The 18,793-nt window shown below is 44.5% G+C and overlaps 1 protein-coding gene across 1 annotated transcript; it reads left to right on the forward strand.

The window, feature by feature from the left end:
* Positions 1–567: 567 nt before the first annotated feature.
* On the forward strand, positions 568–18,793 carry LOC133987989 (tyrosine-protein phosphatase non-receptor type 7-like; the record flags this gene model as incomplete). Its single annotated transcript, XM_062427498.1, is given in 10 exon segments — positions 568–665; positions 10,195–10,312; positions 11,098–11,278; positions 11,374–11,458; positions 11,552–11,631; positions 15,836–15,973; positions 16,052–16,246; positions 16,335–16,498; positions 17,946–18,058; positions 18,733–18,793. Coding segments are annotated over 9 exon segments (1,050 nt in total). The 5' UTR covers positions 568–665; positions 10,195–10,229.

Here is an 18,793-nt window from a genome sequence, read left to right on the forward strand (position 1 = left end):
CAGTTTATACAATACAGCCCCACTGTGAAACACACACATGCACGCACACACACTCACACACTCACACACACACATAAACACACATACACAAACACACACACATGCACACACTCACACACACACACATAAACACACACGCATGCACACACTCACACACACACACATACACGCGCACTCACACACATGCACTCACACATGCACGCACACACACACACTCACACACACATAAACACACATACACAAACACACACATGCACACATGCACTCACACACACACACACAAACACACACACACAAACACACATGCACACACACACACACACACACACACACAAAAATAAATATACAAATAAATATAAAGATACACAGTGCTGAAGCCCGTGGCATGCAGTCTAACGGGGACCCGTAACCTTGGATGAGGGGAATAGAAAGTGCATGTGCGTGCTAAAAAGTGTGTTTGTGTGTGTGGTAATGAGAGAGTGGGTGGGTGCAGAAAAGGAAGTGGCAAAGAAGGTAGAAGTAAAAGACAAACGACAGAAAGCAACAGCAACAGAGGAGAAGAGGAAGAAGAAAAATACGAGACGTGGACCGGAGAGAGAGAGTAAGACGAAGACACGAACACGAGAGGGGAGGAATCGAGCGAGCTTGAGAAACACGAAAAAAAGGTGAGAAAGAGCAAACGACAAAAGGCTGAAACTTGGTGACGTGACGGATAACTTTGAGTAGTATACGTGTAGATGAATGAACGTCGTGTGTTTGTCAAAAAGTCTTAGTCTGAGTATATTCTATAGGAATCTAACTAAGAGTGAAAGGTTTCTCATCATCCGTATCATTGTGATAATAATAGGTAAAGAACAGGTGGAAATAGTGACATGTTTTTACACAACTTAAAGTAGCACACCACACAGTAATAATAGCGCAGTAGTACGTAGTCATATAGTACTCATGATGTAGCAGGAGTCTGTCAGTTATATTGTCAAAGTCAAAGTTGGCTTTATTGTCCATTTATTCACATGTTTAAGGCATTCAAAGGAACCGAGAAGACGTTTCTCACCACGGTGGAACAGATAAGACAGATGTTTCCTAACACTAAAGAGTAAACATTAAAGTGCACAACAAACGGTCTGGCACCATCTTATTTATCAGAGCTGGTACAGCCTCACAGTACTTCCAGAGCACTTAGGTCGGCAAACCAGCTGCTCCTGGCAGAGCCTCGGTCCAGACTCTGTACTCGTGGGGACAGTACCTCGGTCCAGACTCTGTACTCGTGGGAACAGAGCCTCGGTCCAGACTCTGTACTCGTGGGGACCGAACCTCGGTCCAGACTTTGTACTCGTGGGGACAGAACCTCGGTCCAGACACTGTACTCGTGGGGACAGTACGTCGGTCCAGACACTGTACTCGTGGGGACAGAACCTCGGTCCAGACTTTGTACTCGTGGGGACAGTACGTCGGTCCAGACTCTGTACTCGTGGGGACAGAGCCTCGGTCCAGACTTTGTACTCGTGGGGACAGAGCCTCGGTCCAGACTCTGTACTCGTGGGGACAGTACGTCGGTCCAGACTTTGTACTCGTGGGGACAGAGCCTCGGTCCAGACTTTGTACTCGTGGGGACAGAGCCTCGGTCCAGACTCTGTACTCGTGGGGACAGTACGTCGGTCCAGACACTGTACTCGTGGGGACAGAACCTCGGTCCAGACTTTGTACTCGTGGGGACAGTACCTCGGTCCAGACTTTGTACTCGTGGGGACAGAACCTGGGTCCAGACTCTGTACTCGTGGGGACAGAACCTCGGTCCAGACTCTGTACTCGTGGGGACAGAGCCTCGGTCCAGACTTTGTACTCGTGGGGACAGAGCCTCGGTCCAGACTCTGTACTCGTGGGGACAGAGCCTCGGTCCAGACTCTGTACTCGTGGGGACAGAGCCTCGGTCCAGACTCTGTACTCGTGGGGACAGAGTCTTCTCAGTGGCCCCAAAGCTGTGGAACAGCCTACCTATTATATTCCTATATTATTCCTTTCAGTTACATTCTTCCTCCCTCCCTCCTACCTTCCTTCTTTCCTCCCTCCCTCCTACCTTCCTTCCTTCCTCCCTTCCTCTTTTCCTTTCTCCCTCCCTCCCTCCTTCTTTCCTCCCTCCCTCCTACCTTCCTTCCTTCCTTCCTCCCTTCCTTCTTTCCTCCCTCCCTCCTTCTCTTTCTTTCTTCCCCCCTACCTTTTTCCCTTACTTGTTTCCTCTGTCCTTCTTTCTTTCCTTCCTTCCTCCCTTCCTCTTTTCCTTTCTCCCTCCCTCCCTCCTTCCTTCTTTCCTCCCTCCCTCTTACCTTCCTTCCTTCCTTCTTTCCTATCCTCCCTTCCTTCCTCCCTCCTTTACTTTCCTCCCTCCCTCCTTCCTCCCTCTTTTCCTTCTCCCTCCCTTCCTTCCTTGACTCGAGGACAACAGGAGGGTTAAAACAATTAACTCAGTCAGGTTGTCAGGTAACATTTTTAGGGCGCTATAACTGGACTTCAGAAGTTTGGAGTGCAAATTTCTGCTGCTCCATAGTTCAGTTCTGATGTCCAGTGGTGGACCGGTATCAGCACGGCCACTCTGACAGTACGCTGCGATGCACGGTGTGTTCTGACGCCTGTCTATCATAGATCACATGCATCGGTGAGTCCTGGGCATCCATGACCTTTATAGGGGGTTTACCCGTTATCCTTCCTCAGGCAGGACTCTCTCTCTCTCTCTCTCTCTCTCTCTCTCTCTCTCTCTCTCTGTCTATCTCTCTCTCTCTCTGTCTCTCTCTCTTTGTCTCTCTCTCTCTCTCTCTCTCTGTCTATCTCTCTCTCTCTTTGTCTCTCTCTTTTTGTCTCTCTCTCTGTCTCTCTCTCTCTCTCCTCAGGTCTCCCTCTCTCTCTCTCTCTCCTCAGATCTCTCTCTCTCTCTGTCTCTCTCTCTGTCTCTTTCTCTCTCTCTTTCCTTTGTCATAGTCCCTCCTTCCTTTACTTTCCTTTCCTCCCTCCCTCCTTCCTTCCTTCTTTCCTTTCCTTCCTCCGTTCTTTCCTCCCTCCTCCTTCTCTTTCTTTCCTCCCCCCTACCTTCCTCCCTTACTTATTTCCGCTGTCCTTCTTTCTGTCCTTCCTTCCTCCCTTCCTCTTTTCCTTTCTCCCTCCCTCCTTCCTTCTTTCCTCCCTCCCTCCCTCCTACCTTCCTTCCTTCCTCCCTCCTTTACTTTCCTTTCCTCCCTTCCTTCTTCCCTCCTTTACTTTCCTTTCCTCCCTTCCTTCCTTCTTTCCTTTCTTCCCTTCATTCCTCCCTCCTTTCCCTTCCTTCCTTCCTTCCTTCCTTATCCCTCCCTTCCTTCCTTGACTCGAGGACAACAGGATGGTTGTCAGGTAACATTTATAACTGGACTTCAGACGCGTTTGAAGTGCAGAGTTCAAACAGGAAGGAGTATTTTCCGTTGTGGACGGTTGAGAGGAGGTGTGAAAGTGAGGTTGAGTCACTGTTTGCTCGTAAAAAAAAGTCATTGTTTTTTTCCCTCTGTGGTAAATGGCCGTAACTGTCAGGTGGTGCAGAGTCTTTCTTTCATCCCTTCCTTCTTTCCTCCCTCCCTCCTTCTCTTTCTTTCCTCCCCCTACCTTCCTCCCTTACTTCTTTCCTCTGTCATTCTTTCTTTCCTTCCTTCCTTCCTTCCTTCCTTCCTCCCTCCCTCCTTCCTTCTCTCTTTCTTTCCTTCCTCTCATTCCTCCCTTCCTTCTTTCCTCCCTCCCTCCTACCTTCCTTCCTTCTTTCCTTTCCTCCCTTCCTTCCTTCCTCCCTCCTTTACTTTCCTTTCATCCCTTCCTTCCTCCGTCCTTTCTTTTCCTTCCTTCCTTCCTTCTTCCTCCCTTCCTTCTTTCCTCCCTCCCTCCTTCCTTCTCTCTTTCTTTCCTTCCTCTCTCTTTCCTCCCTTCCTTCTTGCTTCCCTCCCTCCCTCCTTCCTTCTTTCCTCCCTCCCTCCTACCCTCCTTCCTTCCTCCTTTCCTCCCTCCCTCCTACCTTCCTTCCTTCCTCTCTTCCTTCTTTCCTTTCCTCCCTTCCTTCCTCCCTCCTTTACTTTCCTCCTTTCCTTTCCTTTCCTTCCTCCCTTCTTTCCTCCCTCCCTCCCTCCTTCTCCTTCTTTCCTCCCTCCCTCCTACCTTCCTTCCTTCCTTCCTTCTTTCCTTTCCTCCCTTCTTTCTTCCCTCTGGTGTTAGTGGAGGGTTTTGTATGATTTGACATGAATGATTCATGAGCAGCTGCTGTTGGTGTGTTAATAATCAACGCCTGGAGCATCTCTGTTGTTTATTATCTGTCTATCTTGTTATTCGCTCTCTGACTCATTTTCTCTCTATCTCTCTCTCTCTCTCTCTGTGTGTCTCTCTCTCCCTATATATGTCTCTCTCTCTCTCTCTTTCTCTATCTCTCTCTCTCTCTCTGTGTCTCTCTCTCTCTCCTCTCTCTCTCTCCCCTCAGGTGTCTCTCTCTCTCTCTATATATATATATGTCTCTCTCTCTCTCTGTCTCTCTCTCTCTCTCTCTCCCCACAGGTCTCTCTCTCTCTCCCCTCAGGTCTCTCTCGCTCTCGCTCTCTTTCTCTCTCTCTCTCTCTCTCTCTCCCTTTACCTGAACATCTTGAATCAAGGTAATAACAGCCAGAAAAACAAGACATGTCTATTCCTGCTGCTGCTTCTCTCTCTTTCACCTCATATACTGTTTTTCTCTCCTTCACTATCACTTTCTCTCCATTCACTTGTTGTTTCTTGCCCCTGTTTTTTGTCAGTAAGTCATCGATTTCATTTGAGGAAGAATGAGACAGAGGAAATACAACTCTCCTGGGTTTCAGATGTGTGTGACGCTCTGGGTTCAGTAAAGTTAGTTATGTTGTAGATGAGTTGGGTGAAGTCAGCAGGATTCACAGAGGACGGTTTACAGCTTTCTGGCCTGAATTAAACATAAAAATACAACATCATGGCAGTGAAGTGACAGGTAAGACTTACTGACAGAGATATAGCTGTCAATACTTTACTTTTTATTTTTTATGTCTGTTACTGGTCTATTTGATCTTATATAAAAAAAACATGGTGCTTTCAAGTTTGGTGTCTGTTTGAGTGTCACACACAGCTAACATTCATAATTATGAACATACTTACTTACTAGAAGAAACTTACTACTAAACTGAAATTAAAGCTCCCTTTGAGACTAGCATTGATTACAGGTAAAACAGTAAATCTGTTACATCTATGTAGTTATGTCTTTTATTTTGAGTCACACTATTGTCACTATTTCACTAGGCTTAATCTTACTTGATTATACCTGCTTTTTTAGCAACATTAGCTTAATGCTGTGTCTCAAATCACATACTTCTCTTAGTACACTGTGTACTTACTTGTGTAATGTGCATATTTCGACAGGTTAGTGTCTCAAATCAAACACGGCTGTTGTACACTTACTGGAAATGACGACTAGCTAGTAAGCAAGCTAGCATTAGAATTCACGTTATCATTGCAGACTGCGAAACTAGCTCATAAACCTGCTGATGGTTTATATGTGACAACAGTATAGTGGAGCTTAGTATGTATAATTTACATTTGTATAACGTGGTGATGTTCACCGTAGTTACAACGTCCTCTGTCGCCATTTCCTGTTTTTAAAGTCTTCCCTTCCCTTCTGCTACGGAGCCAAGATGGCGACCGTTGAGGGAGAGCCATAGTTACACACTCAATATTAAGAAGTGTACGAACAGAAGAAGAGTAAAGAGACGCAGCATAAATGTGCAGTGTTTAGTGTTTCCAGTAAGCTAGCATTAGCTTGGTTTAAAGGTAGTAGGACATGCTTCCGGAGGGTCCTGGGTCAAGTCTGGGCTTCAAACCAGCTCCAATTAAAGTCTGCGTAAAGTAAAAATAAATATGTGTTCTGAGTTTGACATACCACAGAAAAGTGCGTTGTTAATCACCATGCCAAATTTGAATGATTAAAAAAATCGCCAAATATATGAAATTAGGCTTCAAAGTTGTGTAAAAGTCTGCCTATTTCTCTGCTCCCAAACGCTGTGGGAGTGGCCGCCAAGTCTGCTGAAGCCCCGCCCCCTACCAAGTGTCACCTGTCAATCAAAGTCACCACCTCTACCAGAAACATGGACGCTAGGTCTGAGAGCTTTCTGCTGCTAACTCGGAGGCTAGCTCGGCGGCTAACTCAGCTAACTGGCTAACTGTAGACTGTAATAGTAGTAGTGTGCGCTGAATGTATTTATACCTCTACAGCAGCAGGGCAGGTTTATGCTCCGGTGTGTAACCGTGCTATTGGTTATTAGGTGATTTTCAGACCCGCCCATTTAATCCAGACACAGAAATGTTGAAACACAGTTTGTGAAGCCTAGCTCCACAATTCAAATCTAAATGGTTGAAATGCTTTTTACACCTTTTTTAGAAATATATTTATGACCTATTTAATGTGTTTAGAAGAAAATGTCTGAATACATTTTAAACGGTCTTTAAATCAACAGGTGACATCACACCTCGCTACATCTGCACTGGGTGACATGCGCTTTCTTTATTAAAAGTTTGGTCACGTTAGTTTATTTAGAAACGGATCCAATGAGTAAAAACAGACATAGAATAGTAACCTGCTACTAGCTTATTATGCTACATATCATAACATATTGAGTTTGGACTATATTGTACAAAGTAAAGAGGTTATGAAATGTAGCATGAAGGAACATGTTGCCCAGTGCAGCAGTGTGGATCACTGATGTGTTTTTAATAGTCTATATATGTCAGACTTTGATACAAACACAATACTTGTTAGTAGATTAGTTCATTTTTGATTTGGATCCAAATGTGTTAAACGAAAGATTTGCTTGTATCCTGCAGCTTCAGTGAATCTGCGTCATAAACATGCAGGAGAAGGACTTCAGGGTCCTGACACACACACGGTCAGTGCAGAAAAGAACAGGCAGCACGATCAGCCAGTGCAAATGACTCAAGGCAGAAATTCAGCTTAAAATTGATTTTGCTGGTTTTGGATATGAAATTATTATTTGTGCTCAAAAATTAAAAAACAAACAAACATAGTACTGCTGAATCTAATTAAGTAAGTAATTATCTAGTGAGTCCGTATGCAATAAGTTGTTTTCAGGCAGGAAAGCAAATAAATCAGCTTCTTTTTCTCACTTTTTAGTTCAACATGGCTCTCTCTCTCTCTCTCTCTCTCTGTCTCTCTCTCTCTCTCTCTCTCTCTCTCTCTCTCTCTCTCTCTCTCTCTCTCTCTCTCTCTCTCTCTTTGTACTTTAGTGTGAGTTCATTTTTAAAATTGTGGAGTTTTAAAGTCATTTTCTCCTTTCTATAGTTTGAATCATCATAAACTCTCCTGGTTTCATCATCAGTACCAAAGATGAACATCTGTGTAATAAAATATCAGGTTTAGGGTAGGGAAGTTATGAGGAGTTCATTATGCTCTGATTTGCACCCATGGTTTCATCTCCATAGCAACGCCAGCCGAGGCTCATGGGTATCATAGTATTCTGAGCTGTCTCCCAAAAACACGGACAAAGTGTGATTTGTCAGAAAGGAAATGTAGATACTTTAAACCTGTGTCAGAATTTAAATTATCCTGAACTTCTGCGTTCAGTAACCTCTAAGCCTTACATTCATTCTCATCCTCTGTGTTCAATAACACTGCTGAATATTTGTAGATCCAGGACTGGACTTGCTAGTAAATCTAGTGTGCAGTTCTGGGATTCTCCAATCTAAGATCTCACTTATGGCGCTTTTCCACTACACAGTTCCAGCACAGCTCGACTCAAGTCGGTACGGTTCCAGGAACCTTTTTCCATTATTATAGTACCTACTCAACGCGGGCGGGGTTGTCATAACACGGCTCTTCGAAACTGCCGTGACTTTGTTTTATACGCGACACAAAACACATTACCAATGGAGGACATGGAGGCGATGGTGTACTTGCTGCTGTATGAGGCTTTCTGTCTCACACAAAGCAAGAGAAGAGAAACCAATCGCTGTAACGCTGTTGTTGGTATTTAAAAATGCCGGGTTTGATTCTTGTGTGGGACGGCTCATGACTCTTCCAGTGACTCTCTGACCAATCAGTGGCCGGCAGTCTGTTGACGTCACATTTAGTATCGGCTCGGCTCTCTTAGAACCTCGCCAGAGCAGATACTAAAAAAGTACCAGGTACCAGGTACTATCCCTAGTGGAGGAGCAAAAAAGAACGAGCCGAGGCGAGTCGTGCTGCAACTGTGTAGTGGAAAAGCGTCATTAGGGCCCTAACCTAGTCAGTGCCAGCCCTGCAAATAAAATACTTCTCAAAACATCTTATTTGCCAACAAATATTTTGGCATGTCTTCTAACTATTCTTTGTAAATGACTCAATGACATGCATGTTAAAACACAGGACAGGTCGCACACAGCAGCAGCATCAGCAGCAGCAGGAAGCAAAGGCTGCAGCCCTACAGAGAGGTCTAAATCAAAAGCTCTGAGAGCAAAAAACCCTTTTTAGTATCAACATACTGACTTATTACACTAGTATCAGTACTAGAAACAAGCATCTGTAGTATCAGTGTCGCAGGTTATTGATCCACTCACCACTGATGGACTGCTTAATGACTGACATTCTGGGAAAGTTAAAAAAAAGAAAAAAAAGAAGAAGAAAAAGGCGTGTGTTGCGATGGTGTTTGTTGATATCTTCTGTAGATTATCGGTCATGTGCTCAGCAGTGAGTCAGCAGCACTGAGACGCTAGTTAAGATCTGTGATAAGAGTTTTAATAATCCATCAACTGCTAATGAAGCCAGTAGTTTAAACCTATAAAATATAACCAGTAAAATATTGTATTTGTATTTCAGTGTGTGTGTGTGTGTGTGTGTGTGTGTGTGTGTGTGTGTGTGTGTGTGTGTGTGTGTGTGTGTGTGTGTGTGTGTTGAGTCAGTGCGGGTGTGCTGACTTCCTGCTGTGGGGAAACTCACACACAGAGAGACATTTCAGATCTGAACTGATGTGGAAATACACTGAATCACACACACTAATACACACTAATACACACTAATACACACACAGAGAGTTTTGTTTGTCTGCATCTGCGTCACTACCAGTGAGGCCTGAGGCGTTATGTTTTCAGCTTGTCCGTCGATCCCATTTTCTTGTGAAAATGATTTCTGAGGAACAGCTTGAGGGAATTTCCTCAGAATTGGCACAAATGTCGTTTTGGACTCAACGATGAGCTGATTGTTATATGGTGGTCAGAGGTCAAAGGTCACTGTAACCTCTTGGCAATAACACTGTATATAAATACGAACAACATGTCTCCACTTTCTGACACCAAATACCACCTTTCCTGGAACGGCCATCTTGCTTGTGTGATGATAATAATAATAATAATAATGCATTTTATTTAAAGGCGCCTTACAAGGCTCATAAAACACAACAACAGTACATCAAACAATATAAATCAGGTAACATTTAGTGCAAAGATAAAGAATAAATATGAATGTGACTATAAGGTGCATCAGTATAATAAATAAACAAGAACGTGATGCATAGTTAGTGTGAGACAGAGTATGCAGCTCTGAATAGGTGGGATTTAACCTTCCTGTTGTCCTCGAGTCAAGGAAGGAAGGGAGGAAGAGGGAAGGGAGGAAGGAAGGATGGAAGGGAGGAAGGAAAGGAGGAAGGAAGGGAGGAAGAAGGAAGGGAGGAAAGAAGGAAGGGAGGAAGGATGGAAGGGAGGAAGGAAAGGAGGAAGAAGGAAGGGAGGAAGAGGGAAGGGAGGAAGGAAGGATGGAAGGGAGGAAGGAAAGGAGGAAGGAAGGGAGGAAGAAGGAAGGGAGGAAAGAAGGAAGGGAGGAAGGAAAGGAGGAAGAAGGAATGAAAGGAGGAAGGAAGGGAGGAAGAAGGAAGGGAGGGAGGAAGGATGGAAGGGAGGAAAGGAAAGAAGGAAGGAAGGAAGGTAGGAGGGAGGGAGGAAAGAAGGAAGGAGGGAGGGAGGAAAGAAGGAAGGAGGGAGGAAGAAGGAAGGAAGGGAGGAAGGAGGAAGAAGAAAGGAGGAAGGGAGGAAGGATGGAAGGGAGGAAGAAGGAAGGAAAGAAAGAAGGACAGATGAAAGAAGTAAGGGAGGGAGGGAGGGAGGAAAGAATTACAAACAACAATAAATCTCACCTCCTCACTCTCTGTTGTGCAGCTTGGTGATGAAGGTCTGACCCGCGCATTCATACCATGAGTACGTCAGTAGAGGACCCGGTCACGCCCCCTCCCATGACCACGCCCCCTCGCAAAGCTTCGGTCCGTCTACAGGAGAGGTGGGTAATCACCACACACACACACTCACACACACACACAAACACACACACACACACACACACACACACACACATACTGAAATACAAATACAATATTTTACTGGTTATATTTTATAGGTTTAAACTACTGGCTTCATTAGCAGTTGATGGATTATTAAAACTCTTATCACACACACACTCACACACATACACGCACACTCACTCACTCACACACACACACACACTCACTCACTTCCTACAAATGTTCTCACTCTTCATCTTTAAATGTAAACCTGCCCAGCCAGCAGGCCCATGTGGGCCCATAAGGGTTACATTTGGGCTGTAATATGGGTCCCAAGTGGGTTTGTCTGCAGTTTCCATGGTGACACCACCTGTGTTTGCCAATATGGGCTTCAAGTTGGTTCTGACTGGGTTTCAGGGTGAGACCCAACTGGGTGAGACCCATGTAGGCCCCATATATTTGCCCATATGGGGTCAAAGTGGAATTAGAATGGACCTTAAATGGGCTTCACATGTTACTGAAACAATATGGGCCCATACAATTAGCCGTGTTTATGTCCATGCCCACTTAGCCCACTTACATCCCTTATGGGGCTCATACATTCTGCCCACATGGGTCTCACATGTGGGAACCGCAAAATGTGCCCAGTTCCAGCCAATGCTCACTCAGTACCCATGTAGACCACATATAACCCATATGGGGCCCACATGAACATGCTAGCTGGGTGTTTGCACAAACACACACACATCGTCCCGCTGTTTTTTGATTGTGCTTTTTTCTGTAGGCGGGGCTCCAACCTGTCACTGCTATTGGATGTGAGTACATTGGGGGCGGAGCCTGTCTGCTCCGTGTCCACCCCTAAGGAGGTGTGGCTCCAGCTGCTGCACACCTCCAGTCGCCCGCTCACACACACACTGCTGCAGCAGGCCGCCACGGACACCAACACCCTGAATGTAGAGTACCAGGTACAGCACATGAGAGATCAATTAAGTTATTTCTAATAATCATGGCATGAGGTGCGTTTGTTTCACTGTGCCGTCTGTCCCTTTTCCCTCCACAGAAAATCCCTCCGAACTTTGTGAGCGCCGCAGAGCTCGATGTTCCAGGTCACATGATCAAGGACCGATACAAAACCATCCTGCCCAGTCAGTATCTGTGCTGTCTGTCCTCAGTAGAAGTTCATCAGCAACGGTCTCTACTCTGCTTAACTGTTGTTTGTTTGTCTGTTTGTTTTTTAGACCCTGAGAGCCGGGTGGTCCTGAGGAGCCCAGAGGAAGAGGCGGGGCCAGACCGCTACATCAACGCCAACTACATTCGGGTCAGAGTCTAACTTCATTTCAGTTTCAGGCAGTTAAAGCCTACAGAGGACGACATCCTGTCCTTCACTGCTGAAACAGTCTGATTTTTTACCTCTTAACTTGTCCCGTCTGGCTCTCCATTCCTGGTCCTGGCTTGTCTGTTGATTGTATTTGAGTGACAAGGTATGAAATGAATATCTGTGGAGTCGATCTAGCGTATAAAGACATTTCCTCCCCTGCCCTGCCGTGCATGAGGAGGTGTTTGCTAACCATTCACCTCCATGAAAGGACTTCCAGGAAGAAAGAAGGACAGAGGAAAGAAGTAAGGGAGGAAGGAGAGGAAGGAAGGAAGGAGGGAAGGAGGGAGGGAAGGAAAGAAGGAGGGGGGGGGGAAGGAAGGACATAAGGAAGTAAGAAAGGGGGATGGAGGAAAGAAAGAGCAGGAGGGAGGGAGGAAAGAAGGAAGTGAGGAAGGAAAGGAAGGAAGGAGGGAGGGAAGGAAAGAAGGAGGGAGGGAGGGAGGAAGGACATAAGGAAGGAAGAAAGGAGGATGGAGGAAGGAAAGAAGGAAGGGAGAAAGGAAAGGAAGTCTTTTACCCTGAAATTTGATGACTCCTAAAGTGGCACAAAATGCACAGAAATGAAAATATTATAATATGTTGCTACAAATGTTTGACTTTTTATTAAATGAATAGTTTTAATAAGATTCATATGTTATAAATAGTTTTCTAAGGAGTTATGAGGATTTCTTTTTATGGTTCTATAAATACATTTAAATCATTTATTGCTATATGTTATATTTTCATGTCTTTGGTAAAATAAGACATGATATTGTGTGTTAGTAGTGGTCTAAAACCTAAATACACTCTCTCTGCTCTGAATGTTGTCAATTAGCAGCTTGATAAGCAGTGGTTTTACTCATCTGGCCAATTTGAGATCAGATTAGGCTGAATGTGCCTCTGAACTCAAATGAGCTCAGGAGGTAGAGCTGTGCACATGTCAAAGTCTTTTTGTGCAAAACACTGAAGCCCAGTTTTCTTCTCACATGATACGTGAATGAGAGGCAAGTTGTAAGATGACAGGAGCGTGGTCACTGCGTTGACCGACACTGTGCATCGAAAAATAAGCTCAGAGCAAAGTCCAGAGGTTGTAGCACGACAAGCTAGTGAAGCTGCACATGCTCAGTAGTGTCTGACCAAACGGCTCATAATGAAGGAACATGATCAGCTTGATTTGTTGACAACGATGGAAATATATAAAATCACCAGAATGATCCTTAAGAAAACCTTTGAAACGGCTGCAGTCACTTTATTATTTTATTATTCATGAATTAGTGGAAAAAAATATGTTTCCTGCAGTCGAGAGCTGATAGAGAGACAGCGCTGTCATTCAGCGTGGGCGTCTTTTCCTATGTGTGTGTGTGTGCGTGTTTGTGTGCATGTGTGTGTGTGCGCGTGTGTTTGTGTGTTAGTGTGTGTGTGTGTGCGTGTGTATGTGTGTGTGTGTGTGTGCATGTGTGTGCATGTGTGTGTGCGTGTGTATGTGCATGTGACGGACAGCTACACAAAAACAGAAACTCAGATATGAGTTGTCGGTTTGTCTGCGTGGGAGTCTGACAACCAGGGAAACCACAGGAAGTGAGGGAGGAAGTGACATGGTCCTGACTCACCCCCCACCACCCTCCCTCTCCGTTCCCCCTTCCTCCCCCCCTCGGCCCACGCAACCCTCAAACTTTGCTATGTGTGTGTGTGTGTGTTTAATTAAAACACGTTTTTGTGAAGAAAATAAGACACCTGCTTCACAAAACACACTTCTGCATATTTAGTCTTTGCACATACTTGTTTATTTATGAATTTATGCCAATACTGGTTCATGTTTTCCATATTTTGGTGACTTGCTGCAGGGGCGTTTAGTGGTTGTTATTGATGAACAGTCTTAATCATTCACATCCTGTCTAATGAGGTCAAGGTTGCAGGTTTTGGTTGCAGAAGTCGAGCGGACACAGTCTTGCAACATTTCACACCGTGAGACAGAATCATGCACAATGACACCAAATCCCCCTTTTTGCACAATGCAAACTTCTACTTTTGATACTTTAAGTACACTTTGCAGCGAGTTACATGTGAAGTTTTACTCGCTTACTACTTTTCATTATGATATTGCGACTTTCACTTCAGTAAAATAGCTCTGTACTTCTTCCTCCTCTGCTGCTCCTGTTTTTACCAAACATTACATGAATTAACGGAAGATGCAGTGTCGACAAGTTCCTTAACTAAAGTAAAGTTTGAGTCACCTATACAACTATTCTTGTCTCAGGAACAGTGTCCTTACTGTCAGGGGCACCAAGAGAGGGTGAAAAGCCCTAAAAAAACCCCAACATTTTGAGTATTTAGTTGCTGTTTTTTAAGTATTGTAGTACTACAGAGTCACAAGCCTTCACAGGTAGAGGTGTGGTTACAGAAATTGTGCATGGTTGGTGTGACCTGTGTGGTGGTGGGGCCCAAAATCCCCAGCAACACCCTTGCTTACTGTTGACTGATCAAAATATTAAAATGACACGTTTGCCATCTGTTTAAAACACATGCAGAGCCTCCTCTCATACACACTCAACAAGCTCCACTAATCCAAATATATCTTCTAAAAGTTATGTTCACATAGTAATCAGAAATTTGCATCAGGATTTTTTCATTAGACTCTCAATCAGATAAGAAAACGTTCCCTTTGATGAGGAAAAACTGGAAGAAGCCTCAGAAAGAGCTACAGAGTAGATGTTTATCAGGCACAGACCAGGTGGACTCAAATGCAGAGACAGGGACACAGGGATGAGGGGTTCTCAAGTCGTTTAATCAGTCTAAAAGTCTAAAACCGGGGAAATCCAAAACACAGGGCAGAAGTACAAAATCACTAGGCAAAACTCAGGATCCAAAAGGCAAAACTGGTCGATAACACTAGAAGATATATTGATATGAACGCTGGAACTCTGACGGGAAACGGGCACACCACATATAAACCCTGGATAACATTAGGAAGGGAGGAAGCTAGACAAGACAAGGGAAAACACACCAAAATAAAACAGGAAGTAGACAAGACAAAAACTAAACCTACAAAAATACATAACAACACTACCGGGCCCTGACAATGTGTTTACAGAACAGAGATGCAATGTGCTTTGGGATTAGTGTCTTGCTCATAAACATGGTGACGGGTGAACAGGATGAGCAGCATTGCAGTGACCCACTCAACTGATTACGGTCCTGTTAGCTCCAAATATGCTCACACAGTGTATTTTAACTGTGTGAACTCAGGTTATACCGCAGCAGAGCGTTAGCGTTATAAAAGGTCATGACTTTCTGTTCCTCAGCGTTGCTGTCGAGGCAGAATGTCGAGCCGGCGGTGAGGATGTGTCTAAAAGTCTTTGTAGGTTTACCTTGCATCAGCTGATCACACCCACTTCATTGAAATGAGTTTCACTCTTTTATTTCAGTGTCAGGGCCCGGTAGTGTTGTTATGTATTTTGTAGGTTTAGTTTTTGTCTCGTCTACTTCCTGTTTTATTTTGGTGTGTTTTCCCTTGTCTTGTCTAGCTTCCTCCACTCCTGTTTGCCTCCCTTCCCCTAATGTGTTACACCTGTGCCTCGTTATTATCCAGGGTATATATGTGGTGCTCTTTCCTTTCTGTGCCAGATTGTCTTGTCAGTTTCCCGTCAGAGTTCCAGCGTTCATATCAATATATCTTCTTAGTGTTATCGACCAGTTTTGCCTTTTGGATCCCGAGTTTTGCCTAGTGATTTTGTACTTCTGCCCTGTGTTTTGGATTTCCTGGTTTTTGACTTTTAGACTGATTAAACGACTTGAGAACCCCTCATCCCTGTGTCCCTGTCTCTGCATTTGAGTCCATCTGATCTGTGCCTGATATTCAGGAGTCATAAAGTTTCATGTTCTCATTTATTTGTGATTATCTATTCATGAATTAACTTAAGAACTTAATTAACAGTTACACAAAAGCCCAAATATACCAATGTAACAACTTTCTTTGTTTCTGTGTTGTACCAAATCTCACCCACTCGAACAGTTAAATTCTTGCCCCAATACTCCTAGTCAAGAATTTACATCAGACACACAATGTATCTAGTTGCTTTCAGACATTATTAAAAAATGAATCCTATTGTTTTCCATTTCTTTGGAAGTAGTGACTTGAAGGTAACCTGCTCTCTCCATCCTGCAGGGTTACAGAGGAGCCCAGAGGTCCTACATCGCCACCCAGGGGCCGATGCTGCACACTGTGGGAGACTTCTGGGACATGGTGTGGCAGGAGAGGAGCAGCATCATCATCATGGTTACAAGACTGAAGGAGAACAACGAGGTGAGAGGACACAGTCTGCCTTAATCTCTTAATCTGAATTCATGTCATAAACAACACCCAACTGTGTGCTTGTTCCAGAAGTGTGAGCTGTACTGGCCACAGCCGAAGGAGAGGGGGACAAGGGTGGAGGAGGAGGAGGAGGACGACGAAGAGGAGGAACAGAGGGATAAGAGGGAGGATGAAGGAGAGACGGGTCGATTCGGCAGATTCATCCTCAAAGTCAAAGACAGTCGAGAGAAAGACGGTTTCACTGTGACTGACATGGAGATTCAGGTACAACAAACACAGTGACATCCGCCCAGATAGAAGACAACAGGATACTTTATGATAATGATGTGTGTGTGTGTGTGTGTGTGTTCAGCTGTGTTCAGAGCGGCGTCCCATCAGACATTACTGGTTCACCTCTTGGCCTGACCACCACATCCCACAATGCATCGCTCCTCTGCTGGGACTGGTGGAGGAGGTGGAGATGTACAGCAAGTCCCTCCCACCAGCTGGTCCTGGACCAATCATCGTCCACTGCAGGTTGGTTCCTTATCAGACACAGTTTACAGTAATGTTCTTAGTCCATTAGAGTCCATGTAAATGTACATTATCATAGCTACATGTGTCTTTTTTGCAATACACCACGAAAAACCACAAAATCAAACACACTTCAGACTGGATGTTTTTTCAGTGTTGTAAACCTTCACATAGTTTGTGAATGAGTGAAGGGTATCACCACTCACAGAGCTGGAAAAAACTAAGAAACATAAAGTGATGCATGGCACTGTTAACATAAATATACAGTTAGACTGAAATAAACCAGAAGATTACTGCCTGGATTACACAACAGTAAAACCATCAGCCTGTGATGTCTCAAACCAGAGCGGATGTGTCGAAAGCTACTTCCTATCTGAGAGCATGGACGGTTGCACCTGAGCAACCAACCACAGCCCTGAGGACTGATGAAAGAGTCTGAGAGTGCAGGGCTGTGGTGTGGACTTGCAGATACCCTGCTGCATGCATGAGGAGGCAAACAATGGGCCTCTAGAGTTACCACTAGAAAGAAGAAGTAGATCAAACGATAAGCTTCCATGCAATACTTCTCTCCTTCAGTTTTTATGTCCACAGTCTTATTAAAGCACCAGATATTTATATTTATATTATATTGACAGTTTAATGTCCATCCAAGTGACAACATTTATCCACTAACATTGGCTGTCATGCAAGAACCACTGGAGTGAACAAATTCACTTTTTGGTTTCTCGCCATGTAACATTTATGGGTTACATAAACATTTAATAAATGGTTAACACTTATAAGTGGAGGTATTTTATATTGTTTATACCTGTGTTTTACTGTATTGTCATCTGTTTATAGAGCAGCAAACATTTCTGGAGGAGTTATAGTTACATTATAATGTTTAATTAAAACTGTTTATTAAGTGGTTATGTGAGCCTGATCTCACTGGTTATGTAACCACGCCCTAATGCATACCCTGCTTTATCGTCAAATATAAAATCAGGGAGGCCAAAATGTCCCAAATGAACATCATACTGCATTGAAGAAGGCTTTAAACTAGCGATTGAGACCATAAACACATTTTGAAAACGTTTACTGAGGTTAGAAATCAGTGAGAAGTTGGTGAATTCTCCATTGACTTGTATAGAGACGGAAGTCCTTTTGACACCAAAACGGTCGCCCCCTGGTGGCCTTTTGATAGAATGCAGTTTTAAGTTACTTCCGCGTTGGCCTCATTTCAGAGGACCGGAACTCCCCGTCTGGTATTGATGTGAGGAAGGTTACAGTCTCCTCATCATCGCTCCGCACAGATCTGATGTTTGAGTCACATGATTCATGTATGAAAACATTAATTCGATTGGTCAAAACAAATATTTTTTCAAGAGAAGAAGTATAAATTGAAAATGTGACTAAATTAAAAAGACAGGTGGATGCTAACACACCTCCTCTCCTCCTCTGCTCCTCTCAGTGCAGGTATAGGGAGGACAGGTTGTTTCATAGCCAGCAGTATCGCTGTCAACAGCTCAGAGAAACTGCTCAGGTCGACATCTTGGAGACAGTTTGTCAGCTTCGACTCGATAGGTGAGTGAAAGAATAATTCACCCTTCCTCTTCTGTCTCCTTTTCATCACTCTCTCTTCTTAACCCTCCTGTCGTCCTCCAGGGTCAAATTGACCCTATCTCTTTTGACTCCTTCCTTCCTTCCTTCCTTCCTTCCTTCCTTCCTTTCCTCCCTCTTTCTTTAATTTTTCCTTTGTTCTTACCTTCCTTCCCTCTTTCTTTGCTCCCTCCTCCTTCCTTACTCCTTACCTTCCTCGCCTTCCTTCTCTCCTTACTTCCTTCCGCCCTCCCTCCTTACTCCTTTCCTTCTTTCCTCCCTTCCTTCCTTCCTTCCTTCCTCATTCCTTCCTTCCTTCTTTCCTCCCTTACTCCTTTCTTTCCTTCCTTCCTTCATTCCTTCCTCCTCCCTTACCCCTTCACTTCTTTCCTCTTTTCCTTCCTTCCTTCTTTCCTCATTCCTTCCTTCCTTCCTTCCTCCTTCCTTCTTTCCTCCTCCCTTCTTCCTTCCTTCCTTCCTTCCTTCCTTCTTCCTTCCTTCTTTCCTCCTCCCTTCTTCCTGTCCTTCCTAGACCTGAGGACAACAGGAGGGTTAATGTCTGGTCTAACATTTTATTCACTCCCCTAAATGTAGCATGTTTAACCTGTAGTCTGCCCCCCCCCCCCCCCCCCCCCCCCCCCCCCCCCATTCCTGCGCAGGGGTGGTATGATCCAAACCACGGAGCAGTACCAGTTCCTGTACACCACTCTGGCCCAGTAC

This window comes from Scomber scombrus, chromosome 10 (assembly GCF_963691925.1).
Source record: "Scomber scombrus chromosome 10, fScoSco1.1, whole genome shotgun sequence".
Taxonomy (NCBI): domain Eukaryota; kingdom Metazoa; phylum Chordata; class Actinopteri; order Scombriformes; family Scombridae; genus Scomber; species Scomber scombrus.